Raw genomic sequence first — 27,952 nt, 5'->3', positions numbered from 1 at the left:
AATACTTGATAAGCATAAATTGGCACAGAACAGAACAACTACTAGTGGCCAACACAAGCTCAATAGCACATAATGAGAATTTTCACCCATTCAAGACATGGCACATAACTTGCTGGCCAGGTTACCTTTAGAATGATTAAAGTAGTGAAAATCACACCAGTCTCTATCTGGCAGGAACACAAGCCAAAATTTGCCTAACTCTATGCTGCTGCTACATCCAGATACAATGCTACCAAAACAAACTTTCCTCTTGGCACTCTGCTTATGTCCAATCTTTGCAAATGAGTCTGTGGCTGTTCTCAATTCCTGCTACTGGACTGCTCCTCCAGCCAGGAGTGGATGGTTTAGTGGGCTTGTAAAAACATACAAGACCTGAAGAATGTGTACCCGTCTCACCACGTGAGTTATAAAATCTTCACAAAAGTATCTTTATTCATGCCAGGAAAAAACCCAGTGGCAAAACAGACAACAGTTTGGCTCACTGCACAAATGCCTTCCAAAAAGCAAGACAGTAAATAAATCATTCTCATGCCAAAGTAAAAGTTCTGCTATGGACTGAGATTGAAAACTCTTCAGTTAAACTAAAAGGAAGCAAAGACATTAAATGCCTCTTCATCCTCATCTATGTAAAACTTGTGTTATTGCAATTTTAATAAAGCTAAATCAAATAAGGACAACATCCAATGCATGCTGCTTATTGCAGTTTTCTGGGGTCCAGGGAAATGCTACCATCAGGATAAAATCCAGAATTACGGACTCTAGAACTAATGAAATGCAAATGATTTCCCTAGACCTGAGAGTACTGTTTACTTCCTCCAGCAAACATATGTATGAAGAGCTAAGTGAAAAGACACAACAAGACAACATCTTCTGGCATCAGGAATGAGTCTGAGCATTACAGGATAGATTTTGGACAGCCCTCCAGCTGCTCAGAGTGGCTGGCTGCAGGCCCCCACTAAACTACTCCTTTATAAAGCAATTTGAAGGATCTCCTAATTTCCCAGGCATTTTTTAACCATCATGTGCTCCTTACTGCTGCCACCATAAAGCTGTAGCACCAATTCTTGAACCATGTCAGTAACCAGGAGGATTTTGGTTATGCTGTCCTTACCCAGCACACCTCTTGAGGAGGATTCTCTGGATACTGCATTCAGCCTAAGGAAAGGAGGGATGGCCCACGGGCAGAAGTGCATAGGCATACATCAGGACACAACATTGCACAGATACACAAAGACACAGCATAAATTCTTGCTTACTTTTATAGCCCATTCTCTCCATAGGGAAAAATTTTTGGCCCTTTATACTCTGTCTGTCTAATACACACACTTACCACCACCTCCTCCAAGTGGAATATGCACCTGCAATTGTTGGGTGATAAAAAATGTTTATCTAAATCTGCTCTGGAAAAACTGACAATGAATGAAGATGAGAAATCCTTGATTAAGACCTGGGAAGCAGAGACTGACACAAATGTATGAGTTTTTTTATAATATCTCTATTGTTTGGTGGTATGGTTTTTTTCCCATACTCAGATACAATAAATGTAATCCTTCAACTCAAATTCTGCATTGAGGAAGAATACAGAAGCAGAATACCTTCTGCTTTCTCTAACAAAACAAACAGGTATAAGGTTAAGAAAATGCATTAACTTCACAATGAGAAAGGTAAAGCAGATAATTTATTTGTACAAGGGATCCATAATACACAATTTTTAAGTACAAAAGACTTTTTACATTCAACATTTTGAATCCCACCAGTCTATTTTACTGCACCCTCCAAACACTATGTGCTGGTAATGCAGATAAACATCTTTTCCCCCATTTCAGACAGAGAAACAGAGGTACAGACAGAACTTTCTCAAGCAAAAATAAAAAACAAGAGCACTTCTATGCATAACAAAGGTCTGACTCTAAGTTCATCAGAAGCATTGCATGCCTTTCCAAATATTTTTATGGGATTTGAATCATGATCCAGAAGACTTAGAAGTAGCCTTCTCTGTCAGTCATTAAGTCCTCAGTCTGATCTCTTCTTCCATTTTTCACTTTAACCTGTCTGTAGTTTGGACTGTGAACCTGTCAGAGGAAATATGTGAATTGCACAGAAATGCAGTGGAGGAATGAGAACTCTGAAGGATCCTTCAGCTGTTCACCAGAGACATCATGTCTCCATTCTGTACTTAGTGCAGTAGGCAGTAAAGCTGAAGATGGAGATAAACACCTGCTCTGAAAAGATCTTAACATGATTTTTCAGCTTAAGGTAGCTTTGCCAGTTGCATATGCTTGGAAACCTGAAAGTTCAGGGCTGGGAAATCAGACATGAAAGACCTCATATTTCTTCTTTCATATTAACCCTAAATACTCTTTGTTATTTTTTTCCATCTTTAACTGGAAATGACAGATTTTTACTTGATCTTCTATACTAACACCCAAGGAATCCTCTCTCCTTTCAGATATGTACACACATTATAGTTGACAGTAATGTCAGTATGAAGGCAGAATTTACATCAATCATTAAACTTGTAAATTCATATTTGACTGTGATACTCTCCTACTCTGCATGTACATGAATAAGTACTGATGAATACTACGATTTACATTTCCTAGTAGCTGAATGTCCATCGAACTACCTGAAATGACATATTTAACTGTTAGGGCAACTAAGAAACTTATGCAAAAAAATTGTTACTCTGTGCACACAACATATACAGACTGATACTAAGCTGAAAAATGAAATACAGTCCTCTTTTAAAAGGAAATTAAATAGTTCTCTAGGTAAATGGACATTATGCCATACACAAATACTTTCTGTGTTTTGGAATAGCTGCTTTTCAAAACCTGACATGGGCAGCTCCGTTGCCTTTTTTCCCCTGCCTTCTGCTGCTGGCCATTATGTCAGTTTTTGACACATACTCTGAACCAAGGTTGAGATTTTGTTTTACCATATGTCTCCTTCTGAGGGCTAAACAGGCTAGTCTCTTTAGCCAATATTTTAAAGGACTTGGCATAAACCTAAATAGTAATTGTAAAGATGATAGGAGAAAGATGTTTATATCTAAAACTGGAGGAATCAAGACCCTGAATCAGCATATATGTTTTCAAGAATTGCACTGAAGAGAAAATTCTCAGAATTCTTCATTTACGAGTGAGAACAGTAAGAATTATTAGCTGCCTCTCTGATCACTACCCAGAATTTGCCAATGTTTTCTGGTTGGTAATGCAGCGAGGCCAGCCTTTCTTGGCTTTTCTATGCAAAGTGAGAAGAATATCACAAGGTGGTTTTCTTGGCTTTGACACTCCCAACAGACTGCAGCATGTGTCAATAGAAAAACCAGAGTGGCATGCCTTCCAGTTTAAGCGACAGATACATTACGTGCCAGAAACCAGCAAAAATATCCTTTTTAATGTAGCCACTAAAAAGATATCTAAAATTTGATCTATGAAAGAGTTCTACCAAATAAACCATGTTTACTCATGATATGTTTGACTGTATTTAGATTACTTATTATATAAAGGTCATTATCCTTGATATAAAACTGTCACATATTAAAAAAGACCCTATATGCAGATAAAGGTTCCCCAGAGAGCATCTCAAACCCACACCATATTCCAGAGCTTTGTATCTCATATTTGGGGCTTTTGAGTTAACCAGAAGTCATACAAAAGTACATGTAACCAGACAGCTCGTTATTGACTTTGTTTCTGAGAAGGCTTATGTACATTATTTATTCAGGGAGCTGTAAGAAATGGAGCACTCTTACACAACATTCTTCACATTTGACAGATTCAGATAAATGTATGCAGTGGTTATGTCAGCGCATTTGGTCAAATCACATCTTGATTTTATTATATTCATGCAAAAAGTGCATTAGGCATGTTGCTCTGATATAACAAGTGCTTTTGGAAGAGGGCCACAGCCAAAGCATGGCAACAGTTTTGTGGTTACAGCTATATTCACACACAAATGTACACTTTGAGTCCTATTTTGGTGCCGTTTATATCTGGGCATTTCATAAAATAAGCCTCGTCTACTCCTTTAACTTTTCTCACTGCTTTACTGCAATAGTGGTTAGTTCCTTGTTCAATACTCCTTACTGATGTGCAACATCAGACAGGATTGACTCCATGCTCTCCAGCTGGCAAAACTGTACATTTTCATAAATTGCACTAACATAATTCCTTATATAATGTAGCTATGAGCAAGAACTGCAGACCTGGAACTCTACCTTTTTCCACAAAGCATGAATAATGATTAATTCTTAGGTGGGTGTGTGCACATTCTTGTTTTATTAGATCAGTCTCACAAAAGAAGGACTGCACTGTGAATGCCAAGATTATTTTTATCATACTATCAAAACCTGGAAAAAGCAGTGGCTATCTGAGGCTACTAATTCATCACATTTACCTTTATCATTCCTGATTTATTATCTTTTTCTTCTAAGTCAATATCTGCAATGTGTCCTAACTAAAATGTGAGGAATCTTAATGACAGGAACACATTTAAAACCTCTACTGGCCCACCTGACCTAAAAGACTTGAATATGTCACTGCAGCTGGGCTGGAGAAAAGAGGTCACCAATTCTAATTTTGTAATACTTGCCAGTCATTTGAGATATTCAGTAGGACTGCAATTCCTTCCCTAAACTGCTATGAATTTCATGTGTTCATACAATTTTGAGACCTTCATACAAAAAAAAAAAAATAATAAAAAAAAAAAATCCATAAATTAAATCCTCCAGAGGGTACTGAGAAGTGGAACAGACCACGGTAAGTAATATTGCTACTAAATCACTGGAATCTCAAGTGGAAAAGAAACAAACATCTGTTCTTCAATACATATAAATGGAAACAATGGAACATAGTAAATAAGCATGAAAATATCTCCTTGAGAAGTAGTATTAATCCACCAACTTCAACTGAATAATCTCCTCATAACACCTTAATACTAATAAGAAAATAAATTATCTGTTTAAATGGTACATTTAGTCTGCATTCAATACAGCCTTGTCATGTTGACACTAGTAAGTTAATAAACAAGTGGGTATTAAATTAGAATACAGGAATAAAATATACACTACTTGAATCATCTGAGGGGAAAATACTTATTTTCAGTCATCATTTTAAATTGTTAAAAACCTATTAGACAGTAAGATCACAGTAAATACGCAACTTCAATATGCTCTAATTCTGTGCAATTTATGAGATTTAAGCAAATATCAGTGAGAGTTTTAATTTGTATCTCCCAACAGCTAGACAGGATTATTGTGAGTGTAATAGTTTTATGTTCAAGTGGGATTCTGCTGTATTAAACTCTTTGTTAAACAAATCAGTCAAGCTCTCTCTCTGGAATTTTAATTTGCACCTTTGTAGTTGACCGGAGTTTCACTTTTAATGTTTGATTATTAGCACGTACTTTAAAGAGGCAAGATCTTACTGCTTAGTATGAGTTTCCTTTCATTTTCACTTGAGCAGAATTATATTTTAGTCCAAAAGGGTTATCACTGTCTGTAGTTATGTATCTCCTAGGGCATTTAATTTGCAGTAAAAAATGCTCTGTAAAAAACATTGCCATGTTGTCAACATAACTAAAATCTGTTTTTTGTTAGGCTGCCAACATTTGCTATCATGTTAATTGCAATAGTTTCATCCTTTCCCAAGAGAAGATGATAGCAGTACTCTCAGCAGCATCACCAGAATCCATATGGAGACAGAAATACAGGTTGAAAATTTCCATGACAAGGCAGCTCGCTGCAAGACTCTTCAATTTTTTCAATGCTGTCTCACACTGATTCTTTCCTGACATGTAGGTAAGACATAAATGAGTCATCTCATCCTGACTTTTAGATTTACTTTCTTACTCTAGCCTCAGTCCAGAATTGGAGATACACTTCTAAGACAAAAAGACTTTCTCCACAGCTCTGGCTTCCCGGATATTCCTCTCGGCTGCCACCCAGACTCACAATGCAATCTGCACCCACACAACCTCGTTTGGGTTGCCAGAAAAGTCAACAGCGAGTCCAGCTTGCACAAAGGACCCACAGAGAGCTCATGACACTCTCAACAGGCCACAATCTATTGATTCACCATGGAGGAGCAGGGTTATGGTCTCTTCTCATTCAGGTGTTTACACTGGAGTCAACAGAACTATTTTCAACAGTAAAATAAGTCTGAAGTCTTTTGAAAGACCTTTATTAAACTGTGTAAGAGCCATTATGACATTGTCTTGAGTCTCACAAGAAAGACTAAACTATTAACTAATAGTTTAGATAGATATAATAGTTTTTATCAAGTTATAGTTTAAATAGATAGAATAGTTTAGATTAGATAATAACTAATAATTTGGGCACTCTTATAGAGTACAAAACAAATAGGTTAAGCTCTTTATCTAAATAATGCTGTGTAGAAGCCCAAGATTTGGTCTCATATATCCAGTCAGATGTTCTGGATATTTTAGAATGGGCAGGTCTTGTCTCATGTCCTGACCATGCAGACCTGATTCTCAGAAAATTTTGGCAGCAAAAGATTAAATGCAACTGATACTTTCCCCTCACCTCAGCTCTGGTTTCACTGTTCCAGCATTTTCCAACAAAACCCTTTTCTGCCAAAAATGCTTATCCAACTCTGACTGCTGTTGAATGCCCAGAGAGTCTCAGGGGAAAGTGAAGCATCTCCTCACTGTTGGATGGATGCCTATGATGAGCACATTTTTAGCGCAGAAATAAGTAGATAATGCTAGATATGAATGTGCAACCACTTCTGACCCTCTCTGAGACATGACTACCGTACCATCTGGGAAGAGAGGAGAAAACTTACTTCACCCAGGATGAATCCATGAGATCAATTCCAAAACTCTGCTTTTTGTCACCGCATATTGGCTAACTGTCTCAAACTTTCCCTCAAAGGTAAAATTGAAGTTTAAGTCCTAGCTAATATCATTCTTAATTAGAAATGAGTAATGACATACCTTATATAAGATTTTATTCCCAACTTCAAAAGGAGCTACCTAGGTTTCCTTGGTGTCTTTACTTTGAAGAAAATGTCTTTTATTACTTATTTTAGTACAACACATTAAAATCAAATATCTCCTGTAGCAAAACGATTCAAGTCTCTGGAACTCAAATAATTTTCTAATAAAAAATGCATGAGACAAATAAATGCACTTTATGTTCCACAAGAAAAGGCAGTTTCAACAGGCTAATGCTCAGAGAAAATTCATTTTATCAACCAGCCATTTCATTCTTTGGTGCTGTTACAAGCTCCCCGTGGTTGCTAAGCAACCATAATTCATCGTACCTTTTAATGGATACTCTGCTACTGCTGAGAACATTAAGGTGAAGAGAATAAATGCCTTGGGTGAATCTTGAAATCTTTCATTATGCATGTCATTCTATTTCTGTAATGCTATAATGCTGAAATGTTTCTGTGGCAGGAAACTGAGTTGTGGTAATTGCATATTCCACTCATATATGTTTTGTAAGCAGAGCAGCACGTACTTGTCTAAAATGAGCTATTTCTAACATGATTGAAATTGGACTTTTCTACTTCTAAAGGTAGTAAATAAATCTGAGGGGGAAAAAAAAAGAATGAGTCTGGAGGAAAATGTCTTAAAATTTTCAGCAAGAGTGACAAAATCTTATGGAAAAAATTGAAAGTAATCAAACAGGCTTGATTGTAACGCAGAGTGGTATGTGAATATATAGTATACAACTGAAAATGCAAAAAAATGATGAAGAATCCATATATCCTAGGCAACTTCCATATTTTTTAAAACACATGACATTCAAAGATAGACACGTGTGCTAGACCAGGCATCTCTCTCTGCATTATTAAAGCAAACCTCAGGTTTCAGCAGAATGCAAATTCCCAATATTATGTACATTTGCCATCTTGTTTTTTTGGGTCTTTCCTCCTCTTGATAAAGAAAAAATAGCTCTTTATACCTTTCCTCCTCTTGATAAAGAATACTTCTTTATACTTTTCCTGCTCTTGTTAAAGAAGTATTTCTTCTTTATATCAGCCAAGAGGGCCCTTGTATGAGTACAATATCACGATTAGACCTGTACTATTCAAATATATTGTGAAGACATTATAAGGTAAAATAGAGTGCTCAGATAGTGCCAATGATGTATAGCACTACAAAACTCTAAGATGGATCTGTTTATTTGGGTTCAACCTGCATTTCTTATCCTGATTATCTTCTCCTTCACACCTATATACACTGTGTGATGTGCTCTTAAAAAAGCCACTATATGTAGGTCAGATGTGGATTAGTTTTTCCTTGTTTTGAACATTAGACTCAGATATATGTTTCCTTTATGTTAGAAAAAGATACAGTCAGATTTGGGGAGAATCTGTTGTTGGGCTTTTTTTTTTTTTCTATGCACTTTTTAATGTTAATTCCCTATTCACTTGTGTGGACTTGTCATTGGAAAAGCTCAGTGTCAAGAAATATTTAAGTTCTCTTTCTTGATAATTTACCAGTAGATGCTGGTGACCTCAAACTCATGTTGCATCTGCACAGGCAGTAATCCTGTGCTGTCCAGGGAGGACCACTCAGGGAACTCTTATAGCCCTGTTTGTTTCGATGTTGGAAAGGAAGAGCAAGTCAACCATTTTGCTTATCTTATCAGAAGTGGCTGAGGTGCAATTTAAAATTTCCTTTGTTAATCTGCTGTATTTTTATGTGACCACTGAATTTCTGAGGGTTTTGGCAATACAATTCTTTAACCACATGGCGTGAAGGTGGAAGACCTCTGTCTCTGACAAACATTTTGAAAACTGTTCCTCAGGAAAATGATCTGGAGGAAAAAGCATATATGCACACAAATGAAGAGAGAATTGTTGGGCATGGAGTAAGGAGTTAGAGACTGTACATTATTAGCCTGCTCTGCAGTGATTGTACTTCTTGAAAAGCACAAGAGGAAACCAACACACAGTCGTAACAGGAAAAGTAAGATAGAGTAAAAAGGTTCCAAGTCAAGGATAATGCAAAGTTAAAATAAATGCACAGCATGTCAGAACAAATTATTTATTTCCTTTTTTCTTCTACTCAAGTATTCATACGACTTCACTATTCACCAAAAGAAAGCATACTTGACTTTCCATACTCTTTTTTTCTTCTCTTCCCCTCCTTATTTTTATCTTTGTCAACTTCTAGTGACAAGAACAAAAAATGTATGTTTTATAACCACTGCCTGATTATTTTTCAGTATGGAAAATGTTGACTTTCTTCAAACCACTGATGTTTCCTCCAAAAATGTCCTCCAGAGTAAAAGGAGCAGTAGCTTTGCTGTCTCATTTTCAAAGACTCTCACTCTTTGCTAATGCAAATCACTCCTTCCCTTCATTCCAATTATTTTCTGTGTAGAGTTTCCTTAGTGGGGTTACATGCACCTGAAGAATGTCCCAAAAATTCTGTCTCCTAACGATTCTTCTTGCTCTTTTCTACTTCTTAGAGGGTGGTGATATCAGAGAGAAGTTACAGCCTGAAGAAGTCTTAAAAGGCAGAATACTGAACCACTTCTGTCTTCATATTTTTCTACCTGGTTTATCAAAATTATGGGAAAAAATATCAGATTCCCATACATTTAGAGCTGATCAAAATTATAATTCCTGAAGTAATGAATATTCATGGTTAGGCAATTCTACATTTTCTCTGGTGCAAACCTGCTTTGGCCAGTATCATGCAGTTTTAACAAGGGTAAAAAAATAATAAAATAATGCAAAATTAATGTTTTAAGCTTCACAGTGCGGTAAAAAAAGAGAATACTTATATCATGTAGGAAGAGAACAGCAAACTGAGACCTAACCACTGGAAGGTCACAACCAATAACGTTTCTGCAAATGGAAATTGGTTGCAGAAGCATCAAATGATAATTACTGTTTGCTGGAGAATTTTAATAGAGTTCTACGTCACACTATAAAATGTTTAATTGTAACCCCATTTTAATAACACTATCTGATTAAATGAAAAGACGCCTTGCTGATTGCAATTACAATCTGTCAAACTGCATATTTATTTACAGTTTGGTTTCCTAAAACCATAAGATAAAAAAAGGAAGCTCTATTCAGCTTGTCAGCAAACTATAATTATTGTGTATCCTTCTGTCAGTTTCTGCATAAAACTTTTTAGTTCTAAAATGGATCTAATTATAACTACATCAATATTTTTATAAATGCTTGCTTTCCCTTCTTTCCCTGTCCCTCTCTCCATCCCTGGCAGTGAATTCTTAGTTGCAAAATCAGAAGGAAACATTCTTCTAAGTAAATAACACTTGTTTTTCTATTTTATCCTTTCTATCCTAAATTGCTGTTAGAACACAGAAAATTCTATTCAATGTAAATATTATTTATGGCAACGCACTGTCCTAGCATTGTGCTCAAGCAAAGCCATGGGATTAGGACTCTACTGTGTTTTTTCTGCTTTGGCATTAACATCTGGATATCAGCTGAAAAACTCTTTCCAAGAATATCATGTAGCTCATCTTCTGCAAAGTCTATTTATTGTAATTTATAACCTTTCACAAGAAACAATTTGCCACACAAACAAGAAACAAGTCTAAATATCTGAACACTAGTATATGTATCAACCAGTTACAGAAATTACATCTCAAAGAAAGGTCTGTTAAATCATGCAACCCATCTCTCAGCAAGTGCAGGATTTTCCCATACGTACGTGTTCCAGTGCTTTAACACTACCTGGCAGACTTTTCGGATGCCATTAAATGTTTTTTTCCCAACCTTCACCCATTACTTATTTTTATCCCATTACTTGTGGTGACATTCCTTAGGTATCATAAACATTCATTCCTTCAGCCTAACTTTCTAAGTAATGGATGATGATAAATAAATAAAATATTTAAAATATGCACATAAACAATTTCATAAAATAACACTATAGCTGAACTTTCAAGAAGAGTTATTTTCCTCAGTGTAGTTTATGGGCTAATACAGTCTGGATCATGATTATATGCTAATAAGATTTGAGGAAAGCTGATTATTTTTCTACTGTTTCTTAAATGGTCAAGTCAGCTATGAACAAAACCAGTCTGAGTTAATATACATCTTCTTGATTATTTATTTCCTAGCTGCTCCATCAACATCGCTTACCTATCATACGTTCTTAGATCAATATGCACTTAATAAATAGAAATATATACATATGTATAAGAACACCTTAAAAATAAATAACAGACAGTTGAAAATATTAAATTATCTTCACTAACCTCCACTGCCTGCTGGATGTTTTGTATAGTGATTTTTTAAGGGTGAGAACCTCTATTTGGAGCTTGCTTGTGCAGTCTAGATGAATTCTCAAAAAAATTAGTTAGATCTGTCAGAAATTAAAAACCTATGGAGTATCCTGCTTTCAGTGAGATGACCTTTTAAAATCCTATCTTGGACTACATGAAAGGAGAGACATTATGGCTCCCTCTGGACCAATTTCTGTGATTTGGTAAGTAACACAACATTATGCCTGCACTGAACCAGGATCTAAGAGGTCAGGTTACTCATGTGACTTTTTTCTGTTGTACAGTTTTCCTATATTGTCTTTAATTATATAGTAATCAAAACAATAAAAATTGTTTCCAAACAGGACACTAGATCATGATTTTTCTCTTCAGTCTTGTTATAGCTTGCACTGATTTTCCAAATGTTACAAAGAAAAACATTTCTGAATTATGATGGCATTATTAGCATGGATCATTATTGACAAACAATTTTGTGGACACACCTTTAATCCAAATTCTCACAATTTATGAACAAATGAAAGCATCTGTTATAGATCTAATTCTATTTCTTTTCAAACTCTGGAATAGCTCATGCTAGAGTAGGAGAGGATCACCAGAATGTTTCTGAAAATCCCACTGCGGTTTTCAGTCAGTCACAGAGCTCCTAAAATGTAGCTCAGAGGCAGAGGCAACACGATGAAGTCAGTGCAACAATGCCAGCCACAATTAAAATTACAGAGGCCAGGCCCTGGGCAGAGAACTTCCCCTGTTGTGAGTCTTCCTCTCCCTGCATTCACAAAAGCTGATGACAAGTGAGAAGAAACATTTGTGCTATGGAACCAGCCTGTAAGGGCTTGGACTGAAAATCTGGGGCAGTGGAACATCACACTCTACGATTAAACAGATACTTCACTTCTCTCCAGAGGTGACTGCATTTCAAGGACAAGCAAAACAATCCCTGCATCTTTTTCATGGCTCTTAAATAAAGTTGCTGTATCACTTCCAGGTTGCTTGAGAGCTTAAAAGTCTCAACTACCATAATATGCAGTCACTGTAAAAGCTTTATATGAGCTGTGTAGAGCATGGCAGTTAAGTCCTGCTTTTATTACATCTGAGGACATCTACTAGTTCTAATATTGAAAGCTGACTCTCACGACACAGCTAACAACCTTTGTGTTACTGAGCACCAAACATGAAATTAGCTCCTGGTAACACTTTCATTATTACAGGTTGCCCTACATAGTAATTTTCTTCCTCTTCCTTTAAGATCTTTCTTTCTCAGCTTGGGATTCATTTTTCTTTGTATGTTGTGAATTACATTTTACTAACTTTTTAATAAAGTAAATTATTTTCTCTCCTACAATATAGTACTTGACAGATAGGAGGGACTGATATTGCAGACATCTATTTGCACTGTTATGAGTAAACTACCTTCTCAGCTAATTAGTGACTGCAAAGCACTTCAAGGCACAAGTAAGATGCTTTCAGAAGAACAGAGTGCCAATGGCATTATCTTTCAAATGTTGTCAGTTGTTTTGTATACAAAAAATAACTCACAAAAGTTTTGCCAGTGATTATTTTCCACTGTATACTTTCTGTCAGGTAGCTTAAGCTGCACTTAATAACCACATAAGGACTAAGCCCATTCCACTAAACAGTTTTTATACTACTACATAAGAAAGAGGAGTGTCATAAAATTCATTAAACGGAGATCCACACTTGAGTATTAAGGCACGTGTTGCAAACTAAAGCTTAGTTACTGAGTTAATCTTTGAAATTCTTTATGTGTGAAAGAAGGTAATCTTAAAACATATTAGAAGGAAGTTGTGTCTCCAAATAAAAAGTCATTGTGTTCTGATCAAGGGCCTGATCCTGTAAATACTCCATGAGCAGGCCTTTCTTTTTGTAAAGGGACTGGAATATCTAGTTTTAAAGGTTTTTTTCAGTTTAGATAACTTTTGTAAGGATGAGGTGAAGGTACCTATAACCCAATATCATTACTGCCAGGAAGCAGAATTTTGAAGATGTGATATGGAGTTGTTTCATCTTGTTATCCGTCAGGTATGCCATGTCTCACTTTAGCAACTAGCCTACTTCCTTCATTAACTCAATAGCAAAAGTACCCAATATCAAAGTTACTGTCAGGTGCTGTAACCTCACTTATAACTCAGGGATTTGGTAAAGAAATTGTATAATGCAGCCATGTGAAGTACCTTAATTAAATCTGTTGCATCTACTTCGGTAATTTGGATCTAGTTTCAGTCAGTCTCTGTGTAACAACAACTTGGATCCACAATCTGGGGAGAAGGGGGATGTTGCATATACTACATCCTGTCTGTTACACTCCCTTTCCAGCAGAGGACTTCAGTTCTTAACAGCATGGTATGTGTTTATATAAATATTTATACAAACATATAAATGTTCATATATATGTATATATGTGTATCCAGGAATGTATGTATATGTGTGTATGTACTATGTGTGTATGTACTCTGAGCACTGCAGTCCACTTCAGCTCTGGGTCACAGAGTACCCATCACCACCTACAACATCTCCTTTGACTCTTTTATGTTCCTGCACATGTGTTGGAAGAGAAATTGTGGATACACCCTGATAATATGTAAAATAAAGTGAAATTCCTTTGTTTGCTTTAGATGAGAAGCATTCAGTGTGGGGATTTTGTAGCTGAAAGATATGCACAAGCATGCCTTAGAGGTATTCCTCACACCATAATGCTTCTTGCTGCCACTCTATACCTTAAGTCCCTTTTTCTGACTGCATTCATCCATGATAGACACAGAAAATGAATTAAGAACATTCATTTTCATATCTTTAGTGTTCAAATATGGGGGCAACAGCATGTACAATGTGCCAAAAGTGCAGTTCAAAAGTGTGTGAGTGAGGTTACAGAGATCCTGGGTCACGTGCATGCAGCTGAAGTACAGAATCACAGTAGCAGTGGAGGTTAAAGATTTTACACGCTGCCTACAGGGAATCCCAACGTGGCATTTACATAGAGCATCAGTACAGGCTTTGTACAAATGAAGAGGAGGTGGAAGGGGGAACAGAGGGGCAAACATCAATCTAAAATGAATCTTTATGTTATTAAAAGGACTAGGGAAGAGTAGATATCCTTACACTTTTAGCGTTTCTTCATTGCCTTGTGATAGAAAAAGGGATTAAAATAACAAATGAGTTATTTTTTTAGTTCTGATTATTTCTTCAGATCTCAAAACACTACCATGTAGAATATTTTTGTTCCATTCCTCATGTAAAAAGTCACTGATAAACTCAAACAATACTTGAAACTCTGTAAAAACAACTAAAACAGATAAAAAAACCCTGAGACTATTAACTGGACCATTTAAATTCTTTCAACTTGGAAAGACAAGAGTGTGCTTTTTCCCTCAAAATAAAGAAAAAGTTTTGCTAAACATCTATGACTCTACATATGCAAGATCCAAGGAGAATAATTCACACTCTGACAGGGTTGAACTTCTAGCATGCACATGGCATCTGGAGTTAAGACAGAATATTCTGTGGTGGGGCTGCTTTTGTCCACACACCTTTCTGCGACTGAACAAAATGGGATGAGATGGTGAATACAGTACAGATCCATGAGGGATGCTCAGTCTTCTCAGCTGCTTTTGAGTTTCAAAGAATGCAAATTCATGCATTTAAATGATGGAAAAGGTGGAAATAGAGGCTACTCCACCTGAGGGACAAAGCCCTCCCTTTCAGCTGCACTATGGGCTTCTCCTTCCTTTTTGTCTTCACAGAAGTATGTTCACAGTTTTTCAGAAAGACATTTCACTTCTATTCCATATACAGGACTTAAGATCACTAAGGTTTTTTTTGCCAAAGTGTGAGTCTTCAGAAACATTTCATTATCGTGCTGCTCTCGACAACTACATGGAATGTTAAAAGCAGCAGATTAAAGTCAACAATCTCTGCTGCTGAAACCCCTGAATTTCTGACATTTTCTGAGAGTTATGTTTCCTCTATTTGCATACTCTATTATCTGTTTTGTTTGACACTTGCAGCTATGATGCTGCTTATGCATTAATCACTCCTGTGAGTACTTCACATGTGAGGTGTTGTATAATCTACCACCCACAACTGAAGTCTTTCTCTCTGCACCACATTCATCATGTCTTAGCCTGTGTCTATCTGGCTAAAGACTAAGAAAAAAATTAATACAACTAAACTTATTTCTTTTTCTTACTTTTTTAATGTAGCAAATAAATTCCTATCAGACAATGGGCAACCACTGTGAAAAAAAGGTCACCAAAGCATTTTCTATAGAAGGAGTTTTCAAAAATAAAATATGTGACACCTTGTTATTTCTGAAATTATGCTGAAGTTGTTTTCTGATTGAGTTTGTGAAATATGTGAGCCACGTGGATTCTCAACAACCACACTCAAATAAGCAGGACACTGTGTTTCCCAGTTATGTGCAAATATTTTATTTACTTCCTCTATCTTTAAGGTATGCTCTTAGTACTTAGAGACAGAAAGTATAACTTTAACGGATACTACTTTAAGACCAGAAAAAAAAGCTTCACAAATATTTTCACAGGAATTCTTGTCCTAGTTTACCTGAAGAAGGTGGGGTCCATCTGCAGCCTGCACCCACAGAGTGGTTTCTTTTACTCTGCTGGTATTATCTTGGGAGGGGAAAAACTGTAGAGGTGCTACCAGCCAAGGTGGTACCAACAATGATTCCCCTGCCACGAATGCATGATGTTTTCTGCTGAGAAGGCCTCAGGGAGAGGGTGACCCATGGCAAGGTTCTGGTCACCTCTGATGCAGTGTGGGGTCTGTAAATCCAACCCCAGACAGAGCAAGTCTTTTTTGAGAGATGTACATTTGAATTTAATCCTGAGGCACAGAGAACCAACCACCTGCCACAGTACACTACAGCTAAATGTCATAGCTCTATCACTGCTAAAAATGCACACTTTGTTTCCACTCTGATTTTATACAGCTGTAATTTCTGACATCTCAAGTTTTTGTAGCACAGTAAAGAGCCTTCTAGTAGCAGATATGCAATATGCAGGTATTTATGAAACCTTGATCAAATTACATCTTAATCAGCTCCTCTACATATCCTTTCTGTTGTCCTTCTGATGACAAAAGGGTGGAGCAGACATCAGAAGAAAGGAAAGATAAAAATGATGTCCCAGAGTCCTTGATGGAATAAATCATCATAATTCTACCAGAGACAATAAATTTATGCCGACAAACATGAGCTGGTTAGGGTGTTTGACAAAACATAAGTTAACTATTGTAACCTTTTTCTATGCCAGGCTTATTTCAGTGGAAAAAATGGTGTTGGTTTTTTTGTTGTTGTTTGCTTGTTGCTGGTTTTTTGTTGTTTGTTTTTTTCATTTTTTTTTTTTTTAGGGAAAAGAAGAATACAAAGTTGCTTAATAAGAGAAAAAAAAACCAAACAACTTTAGCACAAGATGTTCCATGACCTTAGCTTTATGATTTGGTGGTTCTGATGGCAATAACTCACTGCAATAAAATTTGGGGTAGCAGCAGGTCTGGGTAGCATAACAATAAATTTTGATGTAAACTGAAGACCAGAGACTGGTAATGAGGCACAAATGCGAAGTATTCACGGGAGACAAAACATATCTGCTACCACTGGCATGCAATACAAGTGAGAAAAAAGTATCCAAACATGATTCAAATCTCAACACTCTAGGTTAGGAGACATGATTTTTTATTTTTTTTTTTTATTATGAAAGTCATTCATCTTGTTTATCAGAAATAATGAATTTCTGTTTGACTCAGTAGTTTGAACTAATGCTTAAAGGTGCAAGAAAAAAGAATCAGCTGTATAGGTCAGCCTCGAGATGAGTCATGAATACTAACATGTATGAAACCAGTAAAACAAAATCTCTTAAATGCATCCCAGATATAACAACAACAGTCTACTTTATTACATTTATTAGCAACTGTACTGTGAATAAGAAATACTAACTTCATTCTACCTGAGATTAAAAATGGTAAAAAAAAAATGTAGCTGTCTGCTTTCTTCCCTGTTATACAGTACCACATTTTGTTTAAGACATTAATCTCTCCTGGGTTGCATATTTAAAAAAAATAATTCATGAAAAAGTATAATGTAATTGTTCAGTCTTTAATGAATTGGGGCATAATGTTAAATAATTATTCATTGCCTTTATTCTTCTGTCTAAGTGTGCAAAAAAAAGAGCAGCTTTTTATTCCTTTTTTTTATATAAGGACATGGGCTTTTGTTACATGCATTTATTTTAAACTAATGCTTCTATTATTCCACATTTGAATAATTACAGCTGACATCATCTACTCTTCTGTGACCTAGAAGATCTTTAGCTCTAGCACACTGTTACATACTTTATGCATTACATGAAATAAAACACCTCAAGATTTCAAAAATATTTATTTTAAAAACAGCAATGAAATTGTCTGTAATCACATTTTCTGCTCTGCTTTGAAAGCAGCATTATTCAATATGCCAGTGGTCTTTTCCATAAGAGCAACATATTAGAAATTCATGCTGATCTAATATATCTGAATTCCTTGATGTACTGCACTCCCTATAGACCTAAAGAAACATTTTTGCTTCAGTTTCACATGTCCTGCACATTACCTACTGATGTGGTGGTTGTCAAAACAGTTGTAGGGTAGCCTTTGAATTCAAAGTGTGCCTTGACTGTATACTAAAAATGACAATAAACCTAAGTATATACATTATGCTGGCTCTTGTTGCCGGCACAAGTAGAGCATTTGGGAAATAAAGTCCCTGATTTTATTGTCTTTTAACATCTTTACCTCTTCAAATCCAGAAATTCTAAGCATTTCAAGAAACTGAAATCTTCTATTTCTTTCTTTATAAATTTTCTATGATGTATCATCATGAACCACATTTTCAAAAAGATCAGCACAAGATTACAAATTAAAGCGTTCCATACATAGGTTGGGTTTTTTTTCCCCACTATGTAAAAACAGCACTATTTTTACAGCGGGTATAAACAGCACAGGTTTCCCGCAGAAAAACCAGCTATCTACAGGATACACTAAAGAAGCTGGAATGTCTATAATTTTATTGATACACAGAAAAACACATTTTCTAAAACACATTTAAAAGCATTTTTTCAGCTAGATACACATTCTCATACAACATGCATTTTCTGAAAATGTTAGAAGGGTAACTCTTGTGGTCCCAATATCCTTTGGGATATTTCAGGACAACACACACTGACAGAGAAAGGCTGGCATGTCAAGCCCCAACTCGGATCTAACCAAACCCACACAGTCTTTAGCTGGTAGGAAACCAGGAAGGGATCCATATTCCATTATATAGAAGCAAACATGTTTACAGGAACATAAGTACATTTTTGTCAAACAAACAATTCTATTTGTATCAAACTGCATTCAATTAAGAAGCTGGAATAGAAGTCATATCCATTTTGAAGGAGGATTTTAGAGGGCTCCCTATTGGGGCTGGATTGTGGGTTAATACCACTGTGACTCACATTCTGCACAAATTTTGTAGATTTCTGAAGCCCTGATATCCAGATATAATGAGCTCCTAAAGAAATTTGCAAGTGACAGCATGATTTAAATTAATGTGCACATGTATATTCTGCTTGTCAACTAAGAAAAAATACAGAAATATACAAACAGAAGTAAATAAGTGAACTGACAGCAGAATAATGAGAAGGAAAAATTTTAGTGTTGCTGTTTGATTTTTTTTTAATAGTGGGCATGCAATATGAAACTCCAATCAATCAAAAAAACTTCAAAGAAAGTTAATTCCAAATTTAAGACACTGTCAATGGCGATGAGAAATTTTTATCTCCCAGTGCTGAGAAATTTTTCTAGAAAGAATTCCCACAGTGTAAAAATCTTTAAGAAGCCAATCCGTAATACGAATTCACTGAGCTGGTAGTGAGCTCTTATTGTGTGTATTTAAGCACTTCCACAGAGGAGAATTCTTAGAGAGATTGGGGTAAATCCTGCCATCCTTACTGAAAGGGATTTCATCTGCAGCATGGAGGCAATACTGCACAGTATGAAACAGCGAATTCTGATGGGGGGAGATTTGAAGGGGTTTTAGGAAGGGTACATCCTCAATTTTCAATCTGTCCAAAATCACAGAAATCCTCATCTGAAAACACCTGGTAGCTGAGATGGAAGAAAAACACTATATTTATTATATGAACTATTTTCCATCTGTTTCTGAGCTCACTGAGATTCTTTTCTCACATTTGGCTAGCATTAAGTAATGCTTTGGCTATAAAAAAAACAAACACTCACTAGTTCTAATACAGATAAAAAAGAAGGTATTATTGTTAAAATGCCAACATGGGTTAAAAACTAGTGAAAAAGAAGGATGTTTAAACAAAAGAAAAAAAATAACCAAATTCAATCACAGGCACATTGCAATGCAGCTGAATTTGTCCCAACATAAGTAAAATTTGCTGAAGATATGAAATTATTTAGGGATAGAGAACAGCCAACAGATTTGTTTCTAAGAATATTTTTTCTAAAAATACCCATTAGTGCCCTGAAAAATGAAGTGAGACACATGTTTTCCATGTAAACTAAACGGTACTTGATATACTAGAAATTATATGGAACCAAGGGTTTAGATAGATTTGAGAAACTTATAAATTATGTTCTATATGAGGCAATATAGGAGTGATTTAGACAAAAACATGTTAAATGGATCAGTTTGATGAGATAGTAAAAAGGAAACTTGGAGATGAGTAATAGCACAAGAAAAGAGTCATATTGAAGAAAAAATGTTAAATGTTCCAGATTATAAAGATTCAAAACTAAGTAAAGAATGTTAACTCTACAAATCCCCTGCATTTCTTCATCAGAAGCAAAAGCCAAAAGAACAATGGGGTCATTCTATTCACTGAAGAAGCCACTGAGTTCACTGAAGAGTTAAATTATTTCCCTCAAGTTAATTTCTCTCAAGTTATCAAATTCAAATCAGAGGAGCTATGCTGCCAAACAGTGTTTGAACTGTATGAAATCGAGGTGTTAACATCGTATCAGTTGCACTAACATGAGCTGTAGCTTCATCCCCTGCACAGACAAGCCAGCTTGAGTTAAAACTATTGCTAGGTAAGAGGCACTCTTGTGCAAAAAGAGCATGCAAGTTAGGGATAACAGTTGACTTAGTGCATGACACTTCAAGGATCATGCTTTATTTATTGAACAAATCCTCAGAAATTACTGACAAAATTTAGCACGTATTTTCTTGACATCTGATTTTCATCTCTTCTGATCTTCACTAAGTTCCAATACCAAAATTGCCTAGTTATGTTATTCAATTTTTTTTTATTTGCCCTCAATGCGATTATTCACTGCAATGATCTACACACTCTCAAGGCCCTTTGTTCAGAGCTTGTTGCAAAAGGTTAATGTGAAATATCACAGCTTAAAAGAATACATAGTTCTGAGCCATAACCATGGCTCAAAAGAGGTCAATTCAATGAAATACTGTCTGTCTTGACTAGAGTGTCAAGCATTTCTCTTACTTTTTCAAGTCTTTTCATCGCTCTGATTCTCAGAGCCCCACACAAGATTTCACTTGAGCTCTTTAATGCATGCCATCAGCTTCGTAGACAAGCAAGGAAAATATAGGCCCTTTCCATAGAGCATATTTATATTTCTCTACATAAATCTGCCTCTCCTCCACTCCTCCCATTATTGAACATAACCCTGGGGTCAGATTCTGACCTCAAACACAAAGTGTGCAACATCCTAGTAAATCAATAACAACTGTGCAACATATAAGAAGCCAGTACTAGTGCCCTCTGCTTTTTGGACATCCTCTGAGGGAATGCAGAGCTCCTCAAAATCAAGGTAGCTTTATTTTAATTAAGTTGCAATGACACCATATGACAAGGCATATTTTTGTTTTAAACTAAGTCTTTTCCAGCCACCATATCCCCATGCTCTGGGACTGTTAGGCTGAGGGGCTGATGGAGTGCTGAACCTAGATCCCTCACTACCCAAACCTCCATGTGTTGTGTCAGCTCTCAGGTTCCCAGGACTGATTTATGTTTTTTAGATAATGTGGTGGGGAGCTAGCAAGCTGGGAAGCCTAAACAGCTTCAGTCCCTAAGTGCAGAACTTTTGGTGAGAAGCCCAGACCCTTTATCTCTAGGAACAATAGATTCTTATCTTTGTCTGTTGGGATCTGCAGCTCCTGGGCAGCCCATTTAGCCCACCTAGTGCTTTAAGTGCCGTGGGATACACATTCCCTTTCATGGGATTTTTAACTCTTTGGGTTAGAATTGCACATCAATGTGAAATAATCTTGTCTGGAGCTGCTATGCAAGAAGTATACTAATTAATTGTAGAGCCCACTTGAAAATGTAACGTGTAAAGTAGCTCTGCAGTTGTTGCAAGCAATTTAACATTCAAAGAAGCGATTTATAATATCAGGCTTCACAAGATTACGACCATAATGACTATCTGACAGACTTTATAAGCAAGTTGTCCAGTCATTTCAATTGGATTCTGGCTGGCTAAGGACTGGGAACTGTAAAAAGGCTGTAAGATTTGGCCTAGAATCAGAAATAACATTTGCTGTTTTCCAAATGTGCGGTAAACAAGAAAGGAGATATTAAATTTTTGTACAACTCTCAGCACATGCAAATGAGAATGGAAAGAGCCTCATCAGACAAATACAGAACAACGGCCATCTGGATCTAAACCCTGCTGCAGCAGGAGTCAGAGCCTTGAGCCTCTTCCTGTCATTATTTACATCCCTGTAAAGCAGGAACACTTCTACCCAAGGTGGTGGAAGGTAACATCCTGGCTTTGAGGAACTCAGCTGAAAATCTCCCCTCAGCTCCAGTGGGGGGAGGATTTGACATAGGGAATGCAATGTAACACCCAGTCAGGACAGTGCACTCCAAAATGTGAGTGGTGCAGGTGTTGGCCCCCTTGAAGGATTTCAAACACATCCATATTTCCGTGATTTTGTACTTAGAATAGAAGGGAAAGACTCAAAGTGCTTACCACAGAAAGGGAATTGGAAAGCAGTGTCCCGTCTTGGCCAAGCATGTTGGAAACTGTAATTTCAGGTAGATCCATGTTTTGAGGGTGGAATGGAAGGAGGCCATTGTGGTTCATGGGATGACACAGAGAGTGGTACCCAGACTCTATCTCATTCAAGTGCACCAGGGAGTGGTCAGGCAATGACGGAGGAGTTATAGGAGGTATGTTGAAATCTTCACTTTCGAGACTTGGGCCAGGAAAAGACTGGAATAAAAAAGAAACAACAAATGGAAAATGCTATGAAAATCATTTGAGCACTGGTCAATAATAACAATGAAAATCATACAGAACAAACAAAAAGAGTCAAACTCACATACTTTTAAGCACAATCTACAGTTTAACAAAGAATATTTTCAAGAGGTGTATATTATACAAGTGGACTCTCACCATTATGCACAGAGGAAAAAATGCCTCTAAGGCATAAGAATCTATGATACTTTTCCCTTAGAAATATTTTTTTTAAAGAAGGTGAACTCAAACAGATTTCAAGGGTCCTATTAAAATTTACTGTGTTCATCTAGCTGAACACCTTTTTCATGGGAATTGTGGAAAAGGGAATGAAATTTATAAAATTAATATTGGCACAAAATGGTTCATTTTACTCCCTGCTACTCAGACCAAGAATTACATAGCGAAGAAAGATACCACTTTTATGCTTATGGGAGTGCCACGCATTTACTCGGCTACAAAGAAAAAGAAACAGTACATAATTAGTATGAGTATACTTTGTGTTTATAAAAATACATTTGAATGTCTAAAAAAAATAAACTTTTTTTTCTTTCTTAATCCATAAACTAAATTATACATATGTTTTGTCAGTTATCTGAATTATTAACTCCACCAAACAACTGTTAGTGTTTTGTTGTCTGCTGCCATTAAGTTATCCAACTCAATCTCGTCCAAGGAAAAGCCACAGGCAAAGTCAGAGGAATGCACCAAGGTGGATACTTGTTATTATTTAGCTACAGTTTTTGTAAAGCAGATAGGCTCATTTGTGGGATAGGGTGGCTATGTGGATATTTCTTAAAAGGAAAATGTGAGCATAATAAAGAGTTAAAGAGATCAGTTGCATTGGCTCCGCCTGAAAGCCTGCTCTGCTTTTCTGAGAACAGCCAACTCCTTTGCAAAGTGATCAGTCTTTGCACATCTCATGCCCACAGTCAGCAGATTTATAGCAGAGACTACTCCCACCCTTCCTGCCCCTCTTCAGCACAGCAGTCCTGCTCTGAGTGCTGCTTTTGTTAATGGAAATGCAAGGATTTAAATACATTCTGCTCCTGAAAAGTATCACCACAAAGGATGAGTATGAAGGCACAATTTCAAAGAGCAGCTACTGGAAGAAAATGTTTTCCCCAATATGTTTCCAAATGGAGAACAGTACGGTGTATGAATTCATGCAGAAGGACAAGGGAAGAATCAATGGCCAATTACAAAGAAAGGGATTTTTCATTAGTCATCATAATAATGTCCTCCTGATGCCTGAGGTTACTCTCCTCTGTACAAGCATGTATATATAAACTTTAATCAGACCAAAATCAAACAGTATTAAATGTTTTCAGTGAGCTGGTGAACACAGAAAAACCTCCTCTAATGCACATTGCCATGGTTTTGGCTGCTTTGCTTTTTTCCCAAAAAGGTTTTAATCTCTTTACCAAATATCTTAGTATGAAATAGAACAAGAAATCTAGAAACTGGAAAGGCCAAAGTAAAAGCCCCAGAAATGAAAACGACAGAACAGGGTTCATCACTGTTATGCGTGAAGACTTTGATTCTACCCATGCATTCCAGCTGTGTTTCTCATGTCCAGAACAGGAGTTTGCTCTCCCTTTGCCCCTGCTTTCTCCTTAATGGCAAGCTGGTGTGAGTCTACCGACCTCTGTAAGTTGCATTTGCCCCCACTTCTACAAGCCATAATGCAGCCATTTCTCCAAGGGGAAATACAGTAAAATAGACCTTCACTAAACAAAGAGAAGGCTTAAACATGGCAAAGAGAACATCACATTTATTCAGGAGCAATGTATAAATTTCGTGAAACCAAATAAAAGTACTAGGGACAATGCATACATTAGCAAGTTACTAATTACTATTATATAAAATCCATGATGAAGAAAAAGGTGTCTAAAGTGAGTTTAAGACCAAATACCACAATAATTAAACAGCAAGGAACAGAAATGAAGGAAGGGAAAACATCCATAATGCTCTCCTGGACCAGCACTATCCCTGCAGGTACACTTAGATTTGGAAACAGTAATCTTGGTGATCTTGGATCCATGTAGCCTACAGCTCCCAGGAGGGATTAATTCGCTGTGAAAAGATGACATTTATGTTTGTATCTTTTCTACTGTCCCAAAAGACTTATGGCCTCAGAAGAGTTTTCTCTCCCCTGGTTTTGCAGGTAGAACATATTAACATATATTTTCTCTCTCTTGCACTGTTCTGTGAGACTTAAGTTCACTACTAAGAGCAAATATTCCTAAATCAAATATTGACAGGCTATTGGAAGCACCTAGCATATCTGCTGATTTGTACACCTCTTTTTGCATGTCACATATGGATGGACCGGGTTTGACCTTTGATTATTTGTGCTTCAAATTATCTTTACCCAGTAATACTTCAAAAATGGTGGAATCAATTGAACTGCTAGTAGGACATTAGCTTCACTTATTAAGAAGGAAGTATAAAGCACTATCAGCTCCACAATCCAAGTTGTGTCGTGTAGATATATAATAACGTAACATATAAAATGTATGGGTTAAGCATTTAAAATAAATGGTTGTTCTCTGATTAATTACTAAAAAAAGAAAAAAAATCACACCATGGTTGCTGCTTGTAAACCAATTAAGAGTGTATTTGATCCCATCACCTACAGTACTATTGTCCACTACACTTAAACATAGGACTAGAATAGCAAAAGCCATAATGACATACCAAATAACATATAATTCAAATTACAATGTTTCTTATATTTCTCTATTTTTAATTTTTTTTTTCTTAAGACATAAACTATTGTACTATTTCAGCAAAACTAGGCAGAATCCAAGCTATTTGCTAATGGTATGGACAGATATTCAAAAGCATCTGCAGAGCTATTCACCTTACATTTTCAGTCAGTTTGATATTTCCATGCTCAGTATTGTGTGCATGTAATGCACATAGACTTCCTCAGGGAAGTTACTTCAACAGTGATTTGCTGATATTCATTTGTCTCGTCCAGGAGCTTGGTTCAGATGCTTGTAATGACTTAGCACAATGGCATATCAAACCCAAAATTCCTAGATACATCTGCAGCAAACCCAACATATCCCAGGAACAAGGCTGTTGCAGCCATGCCCAGAGGAAAGGCATGAGGAGTGGGACGTGTGTTTGTCCTGTGAATAGCAGCTACAACCTTCAGACACTCACTCCTACTTTCCTGCCACTTCTCCCCTTGCCATTGGAAAACCTCTTCTAGTAACCACCTGGGGCCCCCTTGATACCAACACCCACTTGTGATCCACAGTGATCCACTGCTGGCAATGGGCTCTCCTGGAATGTTGTATTGTCACCTTCTTCCATAAAGGGAAATTTTAGGGAAATTTACCAAAAAGCCATTCTCGAGCTTAACCCTGCAGCAAGAACTCCCACTCCCAGAGCAGTCACCATCCTGTCCCAGCCTCTGGGCTGAATTAAGAATGTCTTCCCAAATTTAGAGGACAATACTCTATCTTTCTGGCTAAATATTTGTGACATTTCTGCTTGAAATCATGGGAACTTCATAAAACAGATGATTGAGATGCCCACTCTGAGATCAAGAGGCTTCATTATCTACATGCTACCTTGGTGTATAATTTTCTGAGAAAAGCTTGCCAGAATAAAATTATATTAATACTTAACCCTGACTCACTGTCCAACCCAAATCCAAGCTTTTGTTTCTGAACAAGACCCCATTGGTCCTCTTCAATTTACATTTTACGCCCCTTAGCCTGGCCAAATCCATCAACAAGCTATGGAAGGAGGGGAAAAACTGAGACGCTGAGAAGAAGTGTATTTCAGGAGACAGTTCTTTACTTTGGCAACACATAAATTAGGGCTATGCATCCTCCTGTGCTGATAACACACACACAGAAAAATCTAGTATTTACTTTTGAGGTTACTCATCAGAAAAATAAGGGAAATGATGACAGGAAATACAAATACAGCCCCTTTCCTTAAGTACTCTACAGTGATAACTGCATATTGGCCAGGAAAACTTATGTTTCAAAATAATTTTTATAGAACTTTAAGAAGTGATCAGAGAAGGCAAATCAAAAGAGAAGGCTCAAACTGACTGACCACAAGAGGCAGCAAGCTTTCAAATATCCAGTGTAAATCCCTCTGGAAAGGGCAGAATTGTTCCTGAATAACAGCACAGAAGAAAACACTCACTAAGTCTGATTTGTGTGCTCAGTGGTTGCATCAGTCTGGTGATTCATTTACTCAACAGAATCTCATATTAGCAACAGTTCCTCAAAAATTGGGAATTTGCCTATAGATATTTAATTTAAATGATATGAATGGTTCTGCCAACTATGTAGAGCATGTCTTAATTTTTCATTTGCACCAAGGCTTCTGCATCTGAACTGTGGAAAGATGCCAGTTTTTAAAAGATAGATGCTTCAGGCTGTCTCCTCTTCTATTATTGAACACGTCGTTACATAACTGAAATACTTATGAATTGAGGGTGATGTAAAAACAATGAGCTCATTAGAAGCAGAAAAACAGCCACGTACCTCATACATATTTGAAAGTTAGGATAATATATTTGACAGTGGATATTTTCAGGAGTTTTAATAAGATCAAACTTATCTCTAATTTCTAAATAGAGGACTTTCAGAAGCAAGTGATTTTTAGCTGCTTTTGTCTCTGCATGAACAAGGCTTGATAGCTTGAGACTATAATGCATTACTGTGGAAACCTTTGGTCTGTTACATAAATCATCTTAACACTCAGCAAGAATTGTCCAACAGTGCCATTGATATGTTCAAGTCAATGATCCTGAAAACAATTTTTTTTGTGTTTCTTCATATGGTAGACAACAGCAATAAATCATATTCATTTAAAAACACACAATATACTAATTTATCAAGCCACAGCTATAAAAAATGTATTACAGGGGAAGGTATAACTTTTTGTATTGTGTTAATCAATTTCTCTAATTTGCATTAGTTAAAGGCCAAAGCCCCAAGCAAAACATTAATTTTCTTATAGCAGATGAATTCTGTTTTCAACAAAGAGAATGTGCTGACAATTATATTATTAATTTAAAACAATCATAATTTTCAAAGTGTACAGAACTATGTAAAACAACACACTTTTTTAAGATTTCACTCTGGAGAGTCTTTTCATTAATTATATTAATTTTATGCATATAATATAGAGGTTTGCTGGGAAATGTGTTTTCAATGGAGGTTTTAAATTGAAACACAGTTTAAACATGACAGTAAGTAGGAGCACAAATATTATAAAAGGCTAAAGGATCTGGGGCCTGCAAACACCAATACTGTTATTGAAGCAGTTAAACTTCCCTTCAGACAAAAATACAGCTGTGTACTTTTCCTATTTAGAACATTTAAGTAAATTTATAAGAGAAGTGCAAGTCTTTCATGAATTACTGACCAACTGGCCTGA

General features: G+C 36.5%; 1 protein-coding gene across 3 annotated transcripts in view; it reads right to left on the bottom strand.

Annotated features, from left to right (window-relative positions):
• TOX (thymocyte selection associated high mobility group box) overlaps positions 1–27,952 on the bottom strand; it is a 216,039-nt gene that overhangs the window by 63,759 nt on the left and 124,328 nt on the right. For all 3 annotated transcript variants that reach the window (XM_005517133.3, XM_088055531.1, XM_088055529.1), the window contains exon 3: positions 22,268–22,510. In XM_005517133.3, the coding sequence (XP_005517190.1) occupies positions 22,268–22,510 (243 nt within the window). The remainder of the gene's footprint in view (positions 1–22,267; positions 22,511–27,952) is intronic.

The sequence above is a fragment of the Pseudopodoces humilis genome, chromosome 1 (genome assembly GCF_049639895.1).
Source record: "Pseudopodoces humilis isolate 2021_Gansu_Grassland_sample_001 chromosome 1, ASM4963989v1, whole genome shotgun sequence".
NCBI classification, from domain to species: domain Eukaryota; kingdom Metazoa; phylum Chordata; class Aves; order Passeriformes; family Paridae; genus Pseudopodoces; species Pseudopodoces humilis.
Note: the sequence above shows the minus strand (reverse complement) of the source record. Positions and strands in the feature narration are given on the sequence as shown.